Raw genomic sequence first — 19,458 nt, 5'->3', positions numbered from 1 at the left:
TGGTGCCCAAGAGAACTGTACTTAAAAAGTTAGTGTTTTAGAATTTATTTTATTAATCCCCTTAGGGAAAGTATTACTCTGCATTTGACCCATCCTAGAATTAGGAGCAGTGGGCTGCCACACTGAGTAGTGCCCTGGGAGCCTTGCTCACGGGTACCCCACCCCTTTTTTGACCGGGTGGGGATTTGAACTAGCGACCCTCCGGTTACAAGTCAAGCTCCCTTTTCACTTGAATAAGCACACACACACACACACACACACACACAAATTGAACACTGTGAAATCTAACTTGCATCTTGATCACTTCTCCCTGTAGAGCTGAGCACCAGGAAGTGTTGGAGGAGTTTAAAGATGGATTCAGGAAGTTTGCAGGTTTGTATATTCAGTAACTTTTTTTATACACCCTCCCTCCTTTTCTTTTATACATCTTCCCTCCTTTTCTCTTCAGAGAGTAATCAGGAGAAAACAGGAGCAGAGGCGATGGAAAAGCACTGATTGATGATAATGATACCTAGTGCTATTCCAGTGTGTTCAGTATTGGTTAAAGCTTAAAAGCTTTTTAACTGCCAGGGAATTATATTGGTAATTCACATCACTTGCTGTTGATGCAGGACATGTTTATATTCATAAATCTATAAAACTTTGTGTCAATTTCAAAACTGTTTTATTTCATTTGTAATGATCCTCTTGACCAGATTTTAATTAATAAATTAGAATCAGTTTTAATCTAAAACAAAAACCTCCACAACAACAGCCACTTTGACCTGGAATGCTATTTTAAGCAAAATTATTATAAGATTTTTCATTATTGATTGGAGGTTTATCTCTGTCCTGAGGAAAAAAACTGTTGACAAATTAATTGTTGTTATGGTTTACACGTTTCTTAAAAAATTGTTTGTTTTCTGTTCTTGGAAAAACTTGGAATGAATATAGTAGTAGTACAATGTTTACTTTTGTTATAAATCAAGTGAGAATTTGGATCATTTACCCATAGAAACCTTTTCAAATTGAGTTGTAACCAGCAGAGTCCCCCCTCTTGGTTAACTGCTTCTTCTGTCCTACTCCCTGGTCTTCCCTCGACACAAAGACAGTGTCCTTTTTATATACAGTCTATGGCCAAAATGGACATACTGGAGGACACTGTGGTGCTTTTAATTATGCTGTAAGCTAAATTCAGTATGAAAAAGCTGATTAAAATAGTGCTGTTGTCAGTGTTTATAAGAATGCCCCTGAAGAGTGGACTCATCAGGCTTTTCAGTACATCAGTAGCAGCGTTAGTAAGCTTTACCCCGACTTAAACAAGCTCATTTTTTTAAATTAGAAATGTAATCACTGTTGTGCCACTTCATCTCACTTCAGGAGATCATTACAATCTGTCTCTAACACCCTATAAAGGAAGAGTAGTGATTAAATAATGAGGGTGGGAAAAAAACAGCATTTGAGACCTTTTGTTTTGCCACCTCTTGATCTTGTGCTTTAGCTGTGTTTGCTGATGAGGCCCCCTGATACACCCGTCCAAAGTTATCACATTAATATGTGGTAATGTAATGTATCTTACTCCGAACACCTTGCTTTGTGCTCATCCGTTGCTGGATGAAAATTCACTTCTGGTTTTATTCTTCTGTTGGTTTTTTTTGTTATTTGTAGGTCTTCATGATACTGTGTTGTACTGTTCACTTCATGATCCTGCAGTCCTCTGCCCGACAGGTTACACAACTAACAAGGTGAGTACTGATGTAGATGCTGATGCTTTAGTGAACAGACATAGTGACAAAGTGATTATGCATAAGGATTTTCACATTTTTTAAGTGTATTGTAATCCAGTGGTAGTTGTTTGTGCGCTCATGTCTACACTGTAAAGTGCTAATCTGTCTGGAAAAAACATAATACATTGAAAGCTTTTGTGTGTACCTTTCAAATGAACAAATGTCTTGTCTGATACATTCAAAACATTGTAAAATGAGTTTAGACAATGCTGATTAAGCCACAACTCTCTCCGTGTGACTCTCTCTTTCAGTGTGACGGTGTTTTGTTTTTGTTTCATTCCCCCACTGCACACACAATGATCCTTTTTACATCGTGAGGGCAAGAAACACAAAGCTTCATAACGCTAGAAGTGCGAGATGAGAGCTTGAACAGTAGTCCAAGGCAAAGCAACACATGTAATTACCCAAACAACTGCCTGTATGTGCCAGTCACAGCTGCTACTGTTAAAAAATTAAAAAACAGTTGTTGACATCATGTTCAAGCAAGGTACCGTAGAAACAAAAATATTACGTCTCACAGCCCAAGTAAAAGAGTGAAAGTGGCTGAGGAGAAGTGAGAGACAACATAATATTTACTGATCATCATTAGAATGTTTTTGGATGTTGTAGATTTGAACTGACGCGTTATCTCAGCTGTTAATTTCATGCTAAATTGTCCCCTCTTCTTGCTGTTATCAGACAGTGTCGGTGTGGGGCAGTGGAGGACGGATGGAATTGACTGTGGCTAAGTTCATGGCTCTGCAGAAGACTGTGCAGCCAGACTGGTACCAGAGCATGGCCGATGGAGAGACATGGCAGAGCAACACGTCACGCAAACGTGTTAGAAAGTCTGTGGACCGTACCCTCACACATTTGGATGAGTGTCTGCTGGTGCATCAAAACTCACAGGTGGACAAACACACACACACACACACACACACACACACACACACACACACACAAACACACGCAAATGCTATGCACACAGTGAGATTAATTTAGTTTACAGATAACACTGTAAACTTGGGCTGTGTATCAGCAAGAGTCTTGAAATGTAAAATGTATCGCCATAATGCAGGGGTTATGATTAAATGTTGCAATACTGTAAACAAGACAATATATTTATTTTTTTATTGTCATACATAATGAAAACAACAGCCTTCCACAGTGGAAGGGATTATTGGATAATTCTTTATGTCACAATTTTACTGCTTTATCCTTCAGTGAATACATTTCTAACTGTAGTGCAACTCTCCTAGTTGATCCAAACATTCATTAATTTTTAATTTGCATCATTCTGCAATTGCCAGAGTTGTGAGTGTTTTTTTATGCCTCTGCATCAGTAATGGTTGTAGCTGGATGTATTTTGCTTTAGTTAATGTTGTCTGTCCCACTTTTATGAATGCTGTGTCTCAGGGATACTTTTGAGGCAGTTTATTCAAGTTTGGTTTCAGTGATCCACTTTAACCTGAGGTTGAACTGATTACATTTTGGTGGTCACAGGTCAAGGTCGATGTGATTCTAAACGTGATTAATCAAGAATGCCCAGGAGGAAATTTCACAACATCTGGCACAAGCATTCAAGATCACTGTGACCTCAGCGCACATGGTTTTGGCCATACGTCTAAAATCCATATGCTTATTAAGACTCTTACACAGACATGGCTATAACAACCACAAGACTTACATTCTATTTTGATGTTTTTATGTGAATTTGTGTTGCTTTCATTACCCATATGTCATTTGTAAATACTGCTTTTATGTTGTTTTTTTACTGCTTAGTGCTTAATAGAAAATTTCCACTGGGACACTGAAAGTAAAATGTTGAATTATGTGTAACAAACAGAACTGATGGTGTACTTGAGGTCAGTCTCTTTATATCAATATTGCACTGAAGTTCAGTCAACATAATTTCTTATCAAACTCCTGATGGGTCTGTCAAGAATAAAACCTAGTCTGTCCCCACAAATCTTGTTATTCAAAATGTTTGGTTGGAAAATAGAACTGTAATCTGTTAAACATCTGTGGTGGGCTTGAGCAGTTATCTCCTCCTCTGTCTTTGTCCTCTGATGTTCTTCCTATCTTGTAGAATCTCTTTCTGTCTGCTGTTTAATCACCAACCTGTCTGTCACTGGCAGGAGTTGGAGGGAGTGGAGGTGTTCGGGGTGGTGGAGGGAGGAGACATCCTGGAAGAGAGGGTTCGCTCTGCGAGGGAGACGGCGAAGAGGCCCGTGGCAGGATTCTGCCTGGATGGCTTCCAGTCGGGCTCCATGGACCAGGCCCTGAAGACCCAGCTCATCAGTGCTGTGATCAAAGAGCTGCCTGAAGACAAACCCAGGTTAGCGCTGCCCATTACCGCATGGGAAATGCACATAACAGTCACTTTATGAGGTACACAGAACATCTCATAATGTAGCAGGAGTGGCACTGAGCATGTTGTTCTGCTGGTGAAGTCCATCTGCTTCAAGGTTCAAGATGTTGTGGATTTAGAGATGGTCGCTGTAACTGGTGGTTATGTGAGTTACTGTTGCCTCACTATCATTTTACCTCTGATTAGCAAGTAGTTTTTCTCCCAGAGAACTGCCACTCACAGTATATTTCCTCTTTTTCAAACAGCTCCATGTAAACACTATTGTTGTACATGAAACTCCCAATAGATCAGCAGTTTGTGAAATACTCAGCTTGTCTGGCACCAACAACCATGTCTTGTTGTCAATTTAATGCTTGGTTTAATCTATAGCAAGTTCTCTTGCCACATAGTTGCTGTCATGTGATTTGCCCATTAGATATTTGTGTTAAAGGCCACATAGACCGGAATCTCCAATTAAGGCTGCGTTTGTGTGTGTATCTGCGTCATTACCTCGTTTATGAAACCCTAAAGTTTCAGAACAAACAGTTCAGCCACTGCTGAGAAAATGGGGTTTTATTGTTATCCTGGGCTCTGCGAAGCGGATCGGCACTTCCGTAATTTGATGTCGTCATCAGAAAATCTCACCACTCCTCTCACCACCGTAGCGCCTCCTGGTGCGGGCACATCCGGTTGCGTACATTCAACCACAGAAGAAGAAGAACTACTCTTGTTGTAGCTGCTGAGATGCAGAGCATCCACCGCCAGAGGGGGAGCTGTGTATCTGAGAGCTGGCCTACCAATTACGTCACTTCAAGGTACCTGGCCAATCACAGGACAGTGGGAAAGCTCTCATTGGCTGACCAATCACAACACAGTCCACGTTCTGGGGGTGTGATTTTGGTCTGAAACAGCGCGGCTGACGAGAACGTCAGTGAGGAGATATTTTGATCGGCTCGTTTGCAGCGATTAGGAGATTTTTAACCACGATGACAAGTTAATATATGTAAGTAGACCTCAATAACTAACATATATGTGTGATACAAGCATTCTATGTCACCTTTAATACAGTTGAACAGGTGTTTCTAATTAAGTGGCCAGTGAGTGTATGTGCATTCATTGAAAGGTTCCCCCATTGTACACTCTTTCCCAGTGTATAAATGACATAGAACCAAACAAAAAAATGACAAACGTTTGCTTTGTTTTCCTACAACCATGTGCTATATACTATGTGCAAAAACAACAAATGTACGGATGTTCGTTCACATGGTTACAACTTTTGTATAGGGACATAAATTGAACACAGTCCGAACACTACAATTTGTAATGATTGCAAAGCTAACACTTCTCAAATTTGTATATATATAAATGTTTAAAATGAGGACTGGTGACCTGTCCAGGGTGTACCCCGCCTTTTCCTGTGTCAGCTGGGATAGGCTCCAGTGACCTATGGCCCTCCTGTGGAGGATAAAGTGGTAGAAAGTGCATGGATGGATGTATAAAATGAATTCTTTCTTACAGAGATTAATCAGTGAATGCAATTATTCCAATCAGTCTTTCTTGGGTGTCCTCCATGGAGGAGGTGATGAAAGCACTGACAGTATTTCATTTGAAAAGTGTCCAAGTGATTAAGTGTAGATCACCTGATTGATTAACTGACTCTTTTATCTCTATTTTCGTTATTAATTTAAGATGGAAGTCACAGCCTCTAATTTGTGATGCTCTGACACTACTGTAGTTCCTATTGGATTTTCAGTACGAACACTCCATTGTAACAGTTAAGTTCACTGACTGATGCCATTTTGGCTGTTTGTGTGCAAAACAATGTTTGAAATACTGAATAGGCCCAGTTGGTGTGTCCTGCTCAATCAATTAATTATCCCGCTTGATTGATGACAAGTGAAAACAGAGCAGCTTCTCTGCTGTGCTCCCTCAGCCCCTCCACAGTCTGTCTGTCAACAGTCATTACCTCAGCTCAGCCTTTAAGGATTCTATCTGTGTCAGTAAGCTTTTGTCCATTTTACATCCAGCTGTATTTAATTTACATTTACTCCCAACAATTTTGGATAGTCTGCTGAAAATGTACCCTTTCTTTTACTCGCATTTCTGAAAATGTCAAACGTAAACATTAGACATGAATCTTTTCCTATTAGTGTTGCAGATGATTGAAATGAAAAAGAGTACGACATGTTTTAAGAATGTCGGTTTCATTTTACATTATTATTCGAATTTAAGCTGAATTAATATGTTAAGTAACGTAAAATTAGTCCAGTTTGTAACAAACGGAGGACTCCACTCACTGTCCCTTACCAAAGTTACAATCTGCCATCTCACCATTGATGTCACTAATTCTTACAGACTGGACCTTTTAATATTGATCGATTTCAATAATCAGCAATTAGTCATTATAATATTTCCTTCACTGTAAGTTTTCCTTCTCTGGTTCTAATTTGCTGCTGTGCTATGTTTTGTTCTTTAAATGTCGCAGTGAAAACAACATCAATATCACTTTGAAATACACAATGCAAGTGACAATTAAAAAAATTTAACTGATGCTGCTCCACACAAGTGGAAATAATGGAGGACTTCTGCTTATGGCTGGGTGATGTGTTTGAGACTTGTTAGGCTGTATTCAAAAGCTATATACAGATGACAGTTTGTGAACAGGCTCATTTTTGAATACTGTGGGACACCGTCCCCGCTGGTTGCTTTGGCTGTTAGGAAATGCTGCTTCCTGATGGGAAGTGTGTAGTGGAGTCTTAATTGAAAGCCAAATTGGGCTTGACCTTGTCGCCTGCAGTCAGAGTCAGATGGAACCAGTTAACTGGAAATCCCAGGAAGAGCAAAGGCACAAATATGTATTCATGTGTTGTTATGGTGTAGACAAAGGCTGCTGGTGTTTGTGTGTTTTCCATTAATGTTAATGATTTAGTTAATAATTCACTGTTTGTCTCTCTGCTGTTTTTTTTTTTCCGCTATGTGAATGTTCGTGACTCTCAGGCTGCTGCAGGGCGTAGGACGACCTGATGAGGTGCTGGCCTGCGTTGAGGCTGGTGTGGACCTGTTTGAAGGTTTCTTCCCATTCCAGGTGACGGAGCGAGGCTGTGCTCTGTGCTTCGACTTCGACGTCTCCTTGGACCCGGAACGCGCAGGTAGAGCGCCCCATGCAGGTGTGGTTGAGTAGTAGTGGACGTGGTCCTATTTCCATTCATTGTTAATAATTGCCAGTGTTCTTATTTTAAATTTACACTTTAAATCACCAGAGGTCCAGGCAATGCAGACCAATTACCAATGTGCTGTAAATCCTCATATGACACCACTCAGCCAGTCATATTAGTACATTTGCATGAGCATGCCGACCATCCATTGAGTGAGACACACTTTCCCTGACGAGTCAATTAATTAATTAATTAATTTAAGTAATTTCCCTTTTTTTAAATTGAATTCCCCAAAAGTAAAACTTTAAAATGTATTTATTTTTTTTATGTTGGCCTGTTTTATATGAAAAAATTGCATTTTTTCTATTTGAGTGCTAATTTATGATCCATTCAATTTCGTGTGAAAATTGACAAAAAATATCATTTCATTTAATCTTGGACATGAAATTTATGAATACAAGAATATACTGCTTTTGCTTGAGGAACATTTCTCTCATCAGAACCTCTTCGATTTTTAATTAACCTTTCCTCTTTCAGCTAAATATGCCAAACAAAACTAAATGAAGGTTTAAATTCATTTGGGAGTGATGCTGTGGTTACAAGCTTCGTTTTTCTCATGGACATGTTTAATTAATTAATTAAATAAATAAATAAATAAATATATGTGTATATATATATATATATGAAATGCAAAGACATGCTTGTTATCTGCTGCTGTAACGTTCCCGCTTAAGTTGCATTAACCCCACTCCCCCATGATTGTAAGCAAATATATAATTCATGCTTTGCATGCTCAAATGCATTCTGCAAAAACAGCTTTTGTCTTCCTCTCAGGCACTGACGTATATATATGGAATAACTCATTATATTTTGAGACACGTAGCATTTGAATCAAGGCACACGCCTTTTTTAATTCCACTTTTTTAATGGGGACAAAGGGTTAACATGAGACATATGCAAATTTGGCTGTACCTTTTGTCACAGTTTTGCTCTTGTCAAGCCGAATGACCTTTTTAGATCTAGGAACCTTCCCCAAAGCCACAACATGACTTATTTAAAAGTGGGATGACGTCAATTACCCCCCAAAAGGCGAAAAAACACTGGCATTCCTCTTCTGTAGCAGGCAGTGTGTGCCAAGAGCAAACTGACATGATATCACTGTATAATTTGGGAGTTGGTAAAGGTCTCTTTCACCTGTTCATTATAAAGCTGAATGAAATTTGATGATTCCATGGATAGATTTCTATATTTTTTTTGCTGTGTAAATACCTTGTAATAACATCGGAGTAGTGTGAATGGTACAGTGCCAGGTTGTGGCTTGAGTTGCGTCACAGTCCTGCGGGACACTTGCTCACCTAACCTACACCTAGCTTGCAGGGACATAGGAGCTGCTGGTTCACTGCCACCTTATTTGGTAATTTTGTGCCACTCATGTAAAGGATTTCAAACTCCACAAAGTCACAAAAAAACACATATTAACTTACTGATGGAGGCAGCAGTGGACAACAACTCTTGTATGCTGTTGTGTAAAATTGCTTATTTTCTACATTGGATTTTGTTGCAGAGTGAGCAGTTTATCAAGTGAAGAGACAAACCTATTTCCACAATATTGTACCTTTTAAGCAGGCGCAGATTTATTAAGGTGAGTCTATTCTTTAGTAGCTAAAATCAGGTTTTCCTTGTCTCCTTGCTGAAAACTGATTTTCCCTTTTAAAGATGATTAAACCAGTGCTTTACATTCTATGAGAGCAGCCCATGATGTGAAGCTCACCGAGTCAGAGGCATAAAGATTTTCTCTCACTCAAATTCTATAGAATTAAGACTTTTGTAAAGGTTATCAACAACACTCTTTACCTTTGCTTACCATTAATTTGATACATGAAGGGGCAGAGGTGAGTGTTGCAGGAGCCAGAATCCAAACAATTAATAAAAACCTGGGTAGACAAATTATTAATTTTGCATTAAACTTAGACATGGAGCCCATGGCTACTAAAAATATATGTTTGTGCGTGTAAAATAGCTGATGTGTAATATCTAGCCTAGAGTCAGTTGAAATAATTGGGTGGGGAGATATTCAGCTGCTGAAATGAAATCAATGATGTGCCACACAGCAGCTCCTTTTAAGGTAACAATTAAGTCGGGGCCTGTCGTTCAGATAACTGTCCCAAGTGTAACGCAAAAGAAGTGTTATGACAGGAGCTGTGGGAAATACATCCACTCACCCCGCTGTGGACTCATGTGCCTCATTAAAAAAGTTGTGTTAAACTGTTCTGACAGAAAGAGTGAAGTTTGGTATCTGCCAGCAACAAGTGTCGGGAGGACGGCACTAATCGATTTTGCACTTGGAGCTTAATGGAGTTCAGTGTAGGTGAGAGCAGTGATGGTGTCAAACCTAAAGAGTCGTTCTAGTTCACCTCCCAGCCAATTACAGGGGTTGGTCGGGGCGGTAGTTCAAAGCTGCAAGGCGGGTCAACACCCATACTTCACATTTAATCTCCTTTTTACACAGCAGACCATATGCTAACTTCTTCTTTTCCCTCCGTACTTACACTCTTTTCTTTCATACTTTTCCTCTTCCATTTTTTTAAACTACCTCCATCTTATCTCGGCATGGTTCTTTTGCCTTACAGAATGAAAACATGTTTGTCCAAACTGATTTCTCTGTATAAGGCATTTTCTCCCCCTAAACATTTTCTGGAGAAAAAACAGCCTAGGAAACAAGTTTATAAAAAAAAAGAGTTTGCCCTCAGTGAACGCTAATTTTTGTGCTTCAAGACTACAAAATGTTATCATAATGGGGAAACAATGCTAAAAACCTAAACAGTTTAGGTTAGCAGAGGGACAGTCCTTGCCATTTGGTGTGTTGGTTGTCTGTAAGATGCCATACACTCATGAACAGTAGGGGCAGTGTCACAAGGTCATGCATCTTCTGTTACTCAACCCTGGTCCTTTTCAAAGTTTCCTTGGTCCAACACAGCTGATTCAAAGAAATGGGTCGTTATCAGGTTTCTGCAGAAGCAGGCGTGTTGGAGCAGGGCAGTATCTAGAATGTGAAGGGCAGTGGGAACCAGGGTCGAGCAACACAGCTCTATATTGGAGCTATGAACAGTTATTGTGTGCCATGCTGTCAGAAGTCATCACAAGCTAAGTGCCTTCAGTGTGGCCATGTTTTCTGTTAATGAAATGTGAATTTGTTATTTGTGTGCTCCACCAGTGCAATGGTATGCTCCCAACAACTGTGGCTGACAATGCGAAGTATATTTGCTGCCTGGATGTTGTTGCAAATGATTTGGTGTTATCTGTAAATCACATGTTTCAAAGGAAAGTTGAAAAATCAACACTGTTTCAAAGTACCCAACAAATCTAAAAAACATTTTCTTCTCATCTTTACGTGCTGTTGTTCATACTCTTGGCATTTGTTGAGAAAAATTGTTTATTAGCTGTAATCAAGCCCCATTTTATGGCTTTTATCATCACACTCACCAGCTCCTCCACAAGCCCCTCCTGGAACCGATTTCAGTTTTATGCTTCTTTTTTTATGCACTTAGTCATTCCCTCACACTTCACTTTCCACTCAACCAATTGTGCTTTATTGTTGCCTTTTAACTTGTGTGTTTAATCGTTACTGTCATTATGGGCCACTTTACTTTTTCTGCTCTTCTTCCTCACATTCTAGTGATAAAAGAAGGCTCAGATCATCAGCTCTGTTACTTTTTTTTCTCTCCTCATTAGATTAAGTACAGTTTACTTGTGAGAATCCATCTGTGCAAGTCGAGCTTTGATCGTCAAAACATGGGCAGATAGCAATAATGGTATCAGTGGAGAAAATATAGGTCACACAGCTGTGTTTAACGGGGGTCCAGCTCTCGTTGCATTATGTGTTGCTATTTGATTTTTGCCACTTGGCTGACAGCATGACAGCTTTCTGCTTATGCAGAATGGATGCGATTACGACATGAGTAGTTTGTGTTGTGTTGTGATTAATGAGATGTTCGCATGTTGCTGCAGTGCTAAAGCTCAATGATGACCAGAAGGACACAGTGGGAGAGACTCAACAGAATGGAGATCCTTGTCTTGATCAAACACAGATGACGTCGTTTGAGATTAATCTCAACGACAAGAGGTTTGTGGCAGTTTCTTCTGCAGATCACTTAAAGAGCAGCTGTGCTTGTGTAGTCTTTGGTTCATTCATGAATTGAACTTTTGAATGTGTATCCAGGTACCATGACGACTTCAGGCCCCTGGTAGAGGGGTGTGGCTGCTACTGCTGCAAGAACCACCAGAGGGCATACCTGCACCACCTGCTAGTGACCAATGAGCTGCTGGCTGGAGTCCTGCTCATGATCCACAACACAGCCCACTACCACGGCTTCTTTGGTGCTCTGAGAGAGGCACTGGCCAGTGAGAAACTGGACGTCCTCAAGAGACAGGTAATTAGGCAGAGAGATTAGCACACAAAAAGAAGAATAAATCGGTAAGGTGGAGCGGGATTGATCTCGCTTCTCTTCCAGAAGATCACTGGACTCATTTGCCCGAGGCAATCAAAACTCTAACTTGCTTTTCATTGTACAGTAAGGGGAGTTATTGTGATGCCACATAGACCTCCAGTTTGAGTCACTCCATATGTTGCTTTAGTGATTTCTTTAAAGCGTGTTTTAAGGGTGGGGAGTTTAAAGAGAGAATAGCTCACAGGATCTGGTCAGAGCTGGTATTAACATCTGTCCTGGGAGATTTGATCACAAGTGGACAGTGATGAGATGAAATGTTCACACCTGGCATTAAGCCACTTAGCCACTTGTGATCGGATCTCACATCTCTTGCCTCCGCATCATGTCTGCTAGTGAGGATAAATTTACAAGTCTGACTGAACAGATGTGTCTGCCGTCCTCGTTTTGTGTCAATGTGTGTGTGAAGGGTAGAGAGAGAAAAGAATTGGTAAGACCTGAGTGAAATGAAGCTCCACTTGTGCAGCTGTAACATGAAATAAGATTTTAGTAGTAAGAGTACAGTGAAACTGCAGTGGATCAGAGGATGACAGCAAGGAGGCTTCCTGAGGACAAATTTGCATTCAACCATGCTGAAGAACATGGCCACGTATCCCCAAACCACCTCCAAATGTGTCCTGTACTTAACGCTGTCCACTTCTGATTGGATCGCACAGTATGGATGTTAATACCAGGTCATAACAGGGTCACAAGGGCTCCTTACTTCTGTTTGTGCCTTGGGTGTGTGTGTGGCCTGGTTTCACATCAGTCAGACTGCTCCTGTTGAATTTTTTAAGCATTGATCTGAGCAGATATGGTTGGGTGCCTGAAGAGTGAAAGGATATGGATAAGAGGTCAAGGGGAATTTACATAAAGAAACATGAGGATGGATGGAGGCTGACTATTGACTATGACTGATTCCCTGTGTGCATCTTTCTGTGGCCTCATAGCAGGTCAGTAAATGACTAATGTCCTCTGGACTCATTGACACTGCAGCATAAACCACAGGGAGAGCATTCACAGTGACAAATGATTACAGAAAAGAAGAAGAAATCCAAAATAGATCCTGCTATTTTGCTGATATTACATTAAAAAAACCATCAGCATAATAAGATTTCTTCAAGGTCTTTTTGTTTTCATTTCACACTTTATTGATCTGTCTTCCACAAGTATTTGCCATTTATAACAAATATACATTTCAGCCTGTTACCTCTAATAGTCTCTCACGTGTCATGTGTCTTTCAGTTTGACTGACTAAACAGCGTGATGAGACTGTACATCCCATTAAGGCAGTCACCAGCATGCGGCTGCTGTGGCTGCTGTGGCTGCTGTCTCGCGTGTGTTGGAGAGAGGTTAACTGAAGGTTTAAACTGACAGCTCCTGTATTTCTGCTGCTGGAAAAAGGATAAAGATCAGATAAAGATACAGGTCTCTGCTGCCTCCTATACTGTGAAGGAGGAAGGCTTTTCTGAAGGTGAGAGGATATAATTGACTGCCAGACCATGCAGATGTCTGTGGGGGACAAGGGGGCAGACAGACAGACAGACAGACAGACAGACAGAGAGGAGAGTGTGACAGATTTATGGAACAGCGATGAGGGTTTTTGTTTGACTTCTGTGGGGTTACCTTAACCGCATGAAGCATTTTAAATGGGCAATGTGCATAAATGTTTAGGAAATTCATATATGCATAGAAAGAGTTGGGGGGGAGAAAATAAAAGAAGGGACTTAATATCTGTGTGGAAAATGGGCGGAAGCTTAAACGAGCAGCGACCTGTAGACTATATTTATTTTAACATTTAAAGGCACAGTGTGTACGCATTAAGACGGCAGAAATAAACATGAGTAAGTGTCTAATCACAATTTCAAATGGGATCATATCGATAAATTATGAAAAATGTCAGAGGAATGGAAAGACTGATTTTTGCTTGTGGGTAAAAGTTAAAGTAAACTATAACATTCAGCTTTTAATGGACCTAAGACGACAAACACCTGCTAACAAAGAATTACTGTATATCACACACCTGAGGTGAAACATTTACATTAAATTGTATAAACATTTCATATACTGAACCTTTATTTCATTAGAATATATTTATATGTAGTAATATAATTACAGCAGCTCAAATCAACAAACCAGTCAAAGTGTACATTTTCAGCTCAAGCTTACAACATCCTCGTCCTCTGGTACTTGAAGGCCACCATATATCCCTTTGGAAAGGCAGGCATGAGCGTAGGAGTCCTCCTTTTAATCTCACCACTCGATGTCACTAGTTCTCACACACTGGCCCTTCAATTGAATGGCAGCAGCTTAAAACTAGGGGTCAGAGGTGGGAGAGTCAGTGTGGTGTGTGTAGTTTGCCCTCCCTGCTCCCCATGTTTTATTCAGAAGCTACTTCAGTGGAGACGTTCATCATCTGACAAAAATGTATAGTTATACATAATGGCATAAAACCCACGCTTGGTTAATATGCATTGGCTGGAAAACAAGGGTTCAGTCTTGTCATTGCAATAATCAGACTCCCTTGATGACGGTCCCTAATGGCTGCTGAGTGAAATAGCTGCTAATAGGTGTAGAACAGTAGACTCCGGCCCCATTATTCATGTTGACACATTTATCAAGCTTCTGACCTTCAACTGTAATATAAAGTCTAACACAAGTGATTGAAATAATGATGAGATACAGCACAATGAAGATGAATATACTGTAAGTAAGCTTTGGGTTGGGGGGGGGGTTGCTTATACACCAACACCTGATAGATTGTTGCTGTATGTGCAAATATAACGCTTAATATGTGAAATTGGACCATATGGGATGCATCAGCAGTTAACAGTAACAGACCTTCTTAAAGACCTGTTTTCTATGAAATATGCCCATGAATAATTTCTATATCATTTAGGTTGCAATTCACAACATCCTAATTCAATTTAATATTAGTCAGAGTCAATCCCAGCTGACACTTTCACACCTGTGGTAAATTTAGAGTGTTCAATTAATCTCTGCATGTTTTTGGACCGTGGTAGGAAACTGGAGTATTCAGAAAAAACCCTCACACACAGAGTTTGAATGGGAGAACATTCAAACTGTACAGAAAGGCCCTCGGTCGGACTGGGCTCAGGTGATCACTTAGCTGTTAGCTTCACCAGACAGTAACCCTTAACCCTAACCCAACAAGCACATTGCAGAAAACACCTTTGCGCAAGTGCACTTGACATTACTGTAATTATGTGACGGTTTGCGCTATCAGAAAAAATCCAACGGTTTCTGAAGGCTAAGAAGTTGCACATCAAGTCAACTTGTGGTTATTACAGTAAATTCACTTGCACTGTTGCAGGAAGCCGGAGAATCAGCGTCTTTGTCGCCATAGAAGAGCTTACAACATCCTCGTCCTCTGGTACTTGAAGGCCACCATATATCCCTTTTGGAAAGGCAGGCATGAGCGTAGGAGTCCTCCTTTTAATCTCACCACTCGATGTCACGAGTTCTCACACACTGGCCCTTCAATTGAATGGCAGCAGCTTAAAACTAGGGGTCAGAGGTGGGAGAGAGTTGGAAAAAGTCTTATACATAGTTTCCATTTTTTTGGCCTGTTTTTAGACATTGAGACAAAGACTCAAATAAACGTTATTCTAAATATGTGGTATACTTTTCAAATTTAACACGCAAAATCTGTTTTTTCGAAAATAATCTTGTTTTTCTTCATTTTAAATTGTTAATACACTATTTACAACATGCAGTAAATAATCGCCAGATATTGAAAGTTACTCACAGAATCATTTGCTGGCCCCTTTATGGTTAAAATAAAAGATGAAAAAAAGATGCACATTTTGATTAGGTGTTAGCTTAGGTGTTAAAGGGGTAAGGATTTTTTGAATCAATATTAGGTCTTTCAAAGAATATCAATATAAATCTGGGAAAAACCTGGACGTAATCCAAACTTTAACCCGGGTAAAGTTGGTAGAACTTTTTCTTATTTAGCAGCAGCTCATACCTTCAAGCTCCTCGGCTCCTTCCACATCACATAGCTACCCTCACATTTTTGATAACCACGTACGTCGTGTGTCGAGACGAGAGCTGCAGCCATATATTTGACAGAGCATTTTAATGTACAACACCCTGCCAGATGCGGCTTGTCAGCAACACCGAGGGTTGGATGTGATTGATTGGACTGAAAGTGGCAGGTACCACACATGGCGCCAAGCGTTAAAACAACCGGCTAAAAGTTTCACATGTCGACTAAACAACGTTAGCGTTCGCTTGTAATGGAGTTTGTGGCCACCTGGCAAATGTAATTTTAATATTCACACCTTAGGAAGAAAATCACATTTTCATATTTGTCTCTCTGTTGGTGCTGATAAAGCAGCACAGTCTGACTGAATTAAATTTTTTTTTTTACAGAAAATAGCTTCTATTCTGAAACAATACATTGAGAACAGTCAGAGGGAACTCAGTCAGGCATTACATTTAATTGTTTTAAAAAACAAAAATCAACGAGGGGAACATGCAATATACAGCTACAGCTGAGAGGCTGGCAATTATCTCAGAAGTCATGTTTCCAGTGCTATTTGTCTGACTGTTGGCAGTCTAACACAAAAACTACTCAACCAATTGTCTTGAAAGTTGCAAGAACTCTTAAAAAGGGACGTTACAGTTTTTTGTTTTTTTTCACTTAATTAAATATTGAGAGATACGGGTGTATGAAGAACAGATAATATGACAGATGCAATACGTGATGGAGCTGTAATGATGATTAGGCTACGATAATTAAATAATGATTACTTTGGTTTTTGTTTGCTTTTCTTTCAGAGTGAGTGGAATATTTTTGCCGTGTAGCAAAAACAGGACATTATATTTGAGGACGTCATCCTTTTTTGAAGTTTGGGTAAATTGAGTTACGCAAGATGATCGATGATGATGATTGGTGCTTTATTGTCTGGGCTTAACAAATGTTCACACCTTTCCCTTCAAACGACATTAAAACGTGTTCAGGATGGTAATGCCTGTCGTCAGTAGCCAATCAGTCAGTATTATAGTCTCAGAGCACCTTCTCGTACTTTCTGATATGTGGATTTGTTTTCATTTCTGTACACTATATGTTTAGAGACTCCTGAATAATTTCGAATTATAGCTTTATACTAGAAATACCACTAAAAGCTGAACATTAGCCCTTAAATTAGCCTTTCCTCTGTTGCACCGTGATTGACACTGGGCTCAATTTCCATGTAAAATAGCTCCGAAAGGCAGTCAGCAGGTGGCCCTCGGTGCTTATTTCAACCAATTATCCAGATGGAAAAGTGTGATTCATTACTGATCTCTACACGTTTCTTTGCCTGTCTCTCCGCCCTCCCCAGACAAATCTGCAGTCTGAGCCGCGTCTCGAGTTAATGTTCCACTTCACACAGCAGCGGCCACGTTGTTATCTGCTGTCGCGGCGGCCGCAACATGAAAAAGCTGCGTTTTCTCAGAACAACAAAGTTTCATAAGGGTGTCATGGAGGAAATTATGGTCAGAGGAGTTTGTTTTTATCTGTGAGGGGTCGTGTTGTCAGTGCAGAACATCCACAGACTTTCACAGGGGTGGGGAGGAAGTGCTAGCATTTATCACTGTGAGAGGCAAGTGTCCATGGTTCGTACAAGGTCTAAATCATTGATTTAACAAGGTGCTACAGCCATGAATGAATTACTGAGCAGTTGTATTGGCATGGACCAGTGGAGCGTCTCGCTCTTTGAGGAGCGTTTGCGTGATTACCGGAACAAAGAAAGAAAGATCAAATAGATTGAAGCAGAAAACAAACAAAAAAACTCTTCTTTTTCTCATATAAACTCTGCAGAATCCGGTCTGTACTGGCATGATTAGGGTATAGAAAAGAAGTCTCATAAAGACAATTATGGATTTAGTGTGGGTGAATGTTTGTTTGTTTTGACTCATTCAGACAACCGTAGCTCCTCCAGGTGACGTCTGAAAAGAGGCCAGGATTGTGTGGAAAGTTTGTCTTGGAAAATGTGCTCCATTTAATAAAATTGAAGATGAATGTGTCCGAGACTGAAGACACCATTATCGATTCCTTTGTAAGGTCACAGCCTCCTGTTACACATGCTGCAATTCAGGAGAAGGATGTTGAGATTGTTTCTCGCTATAAATACTTGGGAACCGTTATTGACAACGCAATAAACTTTAAACCCAACACCATTTGCAAATAAAGAGCAGTCGTGGCTTCTTTTTTTTTTTGAAGAAAAATCAGTAAACTCATACAGTGTGCTGTAATCTGTGATTTATTGAATCAGTTTTGAGACATCTTGGCTTTGTTGCTTCAGCAGTTTTCAATAATTGCAAAGAGAGGTTATCAAGGTGCAGAAAGTCTACAGTAAACACGTTAATAGTAAGATTCAATAAATACTTAATTTTCCTGACCACCCACTTTAGTTCACTCTCCCTCCTTCATTTAATCATGTAACCGTTGAAAAGCTTAACTTGAGTTCCTTTAAGATTTTTTCTATACTATGAGAGTTTATTTATTCTTATATGTAGTTTTTCCTGTTGTACAACTCTTTACATCTGTTATTTGCCATTAATATTAAATGTTGTTGCCCGATAACATTGCAGATTGTCTCCCTCCAGCCTTTTTACTTAACATTCAGATCGATGGACATATTTTATTGATTGCCCCTAAAAACGGGGGAATTCTAAAAATGTGCGTGTTTGTTTTCAGTAACATAAATATCTGTTGAAAATGGATTTCAATATTTCAAGTGGTATTTGGTATTAAATGGATGGATTTGTGAAAACGTTGTGAAAAACTGTCTCTTCCGTGACATGAATTAACAATATATACATTTACTTAATTACTGCACTGTAAGTAATTCCTTTGCTGCCTTTTTTTGAAATGTTTTCTTGTGACCTGTTGCAGATGAATGAATGAACATCTTTTTTTCACTTATATCACATGAAAAAGTAAACAAAGTGAGATCATTGAACGCAAACGTGCCAATAACTGAAAAAAATCCTGTACACTGCAGAAACTCAGAAATGTAGAGAAAATACATAAAACCTTACACTTTAGATCATAAACTGAACGTTAATTATTTTACATTTCAAACTTTCTTTGAACCCCAAAAGAGTTTTACACAATTTCATCTTTGAGTTCCTTAAAATTACACATCTGTACTATTTGCTCTCACTTTGCTAGTTTCAAACATAAATAATCCTCATGAATTACATATAATCTTAAAAGGAGCAGAAAAGGGATGATGATGAGAGGCACCGTTTCATTCCTGAACTCTACAGTATTGTCTCATAATTCATTCATGGCGCCAGTTCACTTATGGCCACTTTCATTTACAGCACAACACCATACTGTCACCTTACCTCGCAGCCCCCTGACCTTCTCCTCTGTCCCCATGGTAACCCTTGACCACTGGCGAAGAGCAGCTGTGATTCCTTGCCACTCAGCCGCCTATAAATGATTGCTCACTAAACAGGAGGCCCGGACGACTTATTAGCTCCCTGATGTCTTCCAGAATTCATTTATACACATAAATCATCAGCTGACAATGTCCTGAATCAGATGGGAACCGCAGCTTTAACCCCCCCTTCAACACTCTGAATGAATATTTCATCAGGCAGGGGCTGCAACTCTGCACATCATCACGTACAGTAATGCTGTATTGGCTAACAGACCTTATGGCAGTCTTCCCTCTTCTGATGTGAAAACAGAAAAGTGTGTG

At 39.8% G+C, this 19,458-nt stretch overlaps 1 protein-coding gene across 2 annotated transcripts in view; it reads left to right on the top strand.

Annotated features, from left to right (window-relative positions):
- Window positions 1-19,458, top strand: part of qtrt2 (queuine tRNA-ribosyltransferase accessory subunit 2) — a 50,265-nt gene that overhangs the window by 1,028 nt on the left and 29,779 nt on the right. Inside the window, exons 2-8 of one of the 2 annotated variants that reach the window (XM_044035249.1) lie at window positions 317-372; window positions 1,648-1,724; window positions 2,445-2,654; window positions 3,884-4,083; window positions 7,093-7,244; window positions 11,259-11,373; window positions 11,470-11,680. In XM_044035249.1, coding sequence (XP_043891184.1) covers window positions 317-372; window positions 1,648-1,724; window positions 2,445-2,654; window positions 3,884-4,083; window positions 7,093-7,244; window positions 11,259-11,373; window positions 11,470-11,680 — 1,021 coding nt within the window. Of the gene's footprint in view, window positions 1-316; window positions 373-1,647; window positions 1,725-2,444; window positions 2,655-3,883; window positions 4,084-7,092; window positions 7,263-11,258; window positions 11,374-11,469; window positions 11,681-19,458 lie in introns of both variants that reach the window. The other variant, XM_044035240.1, reaches the window with a different exon arrangement.

This window comes from Solea senegalensis, linkage group LG1 (genome assembly GCF_019176455.1).
Source record: "Solea senegalensis isolate Sse05_10M linkage group LG1, IFAPA_SoseM_1, whole genome shotgun sequence".
In the NCBI taxonomy this organism is placed as follows: Eukaryota; Metazoa; Chordata; class Actinopteri; order Pleuronectiformes; family Soleidae; genus Solea; species Solea senegalensis.
The sequence above is the reverse complement of the archived record's forward strand: the minus strand, read 5'-3'. Positions and strand labels throughout refer to the sequence as shown.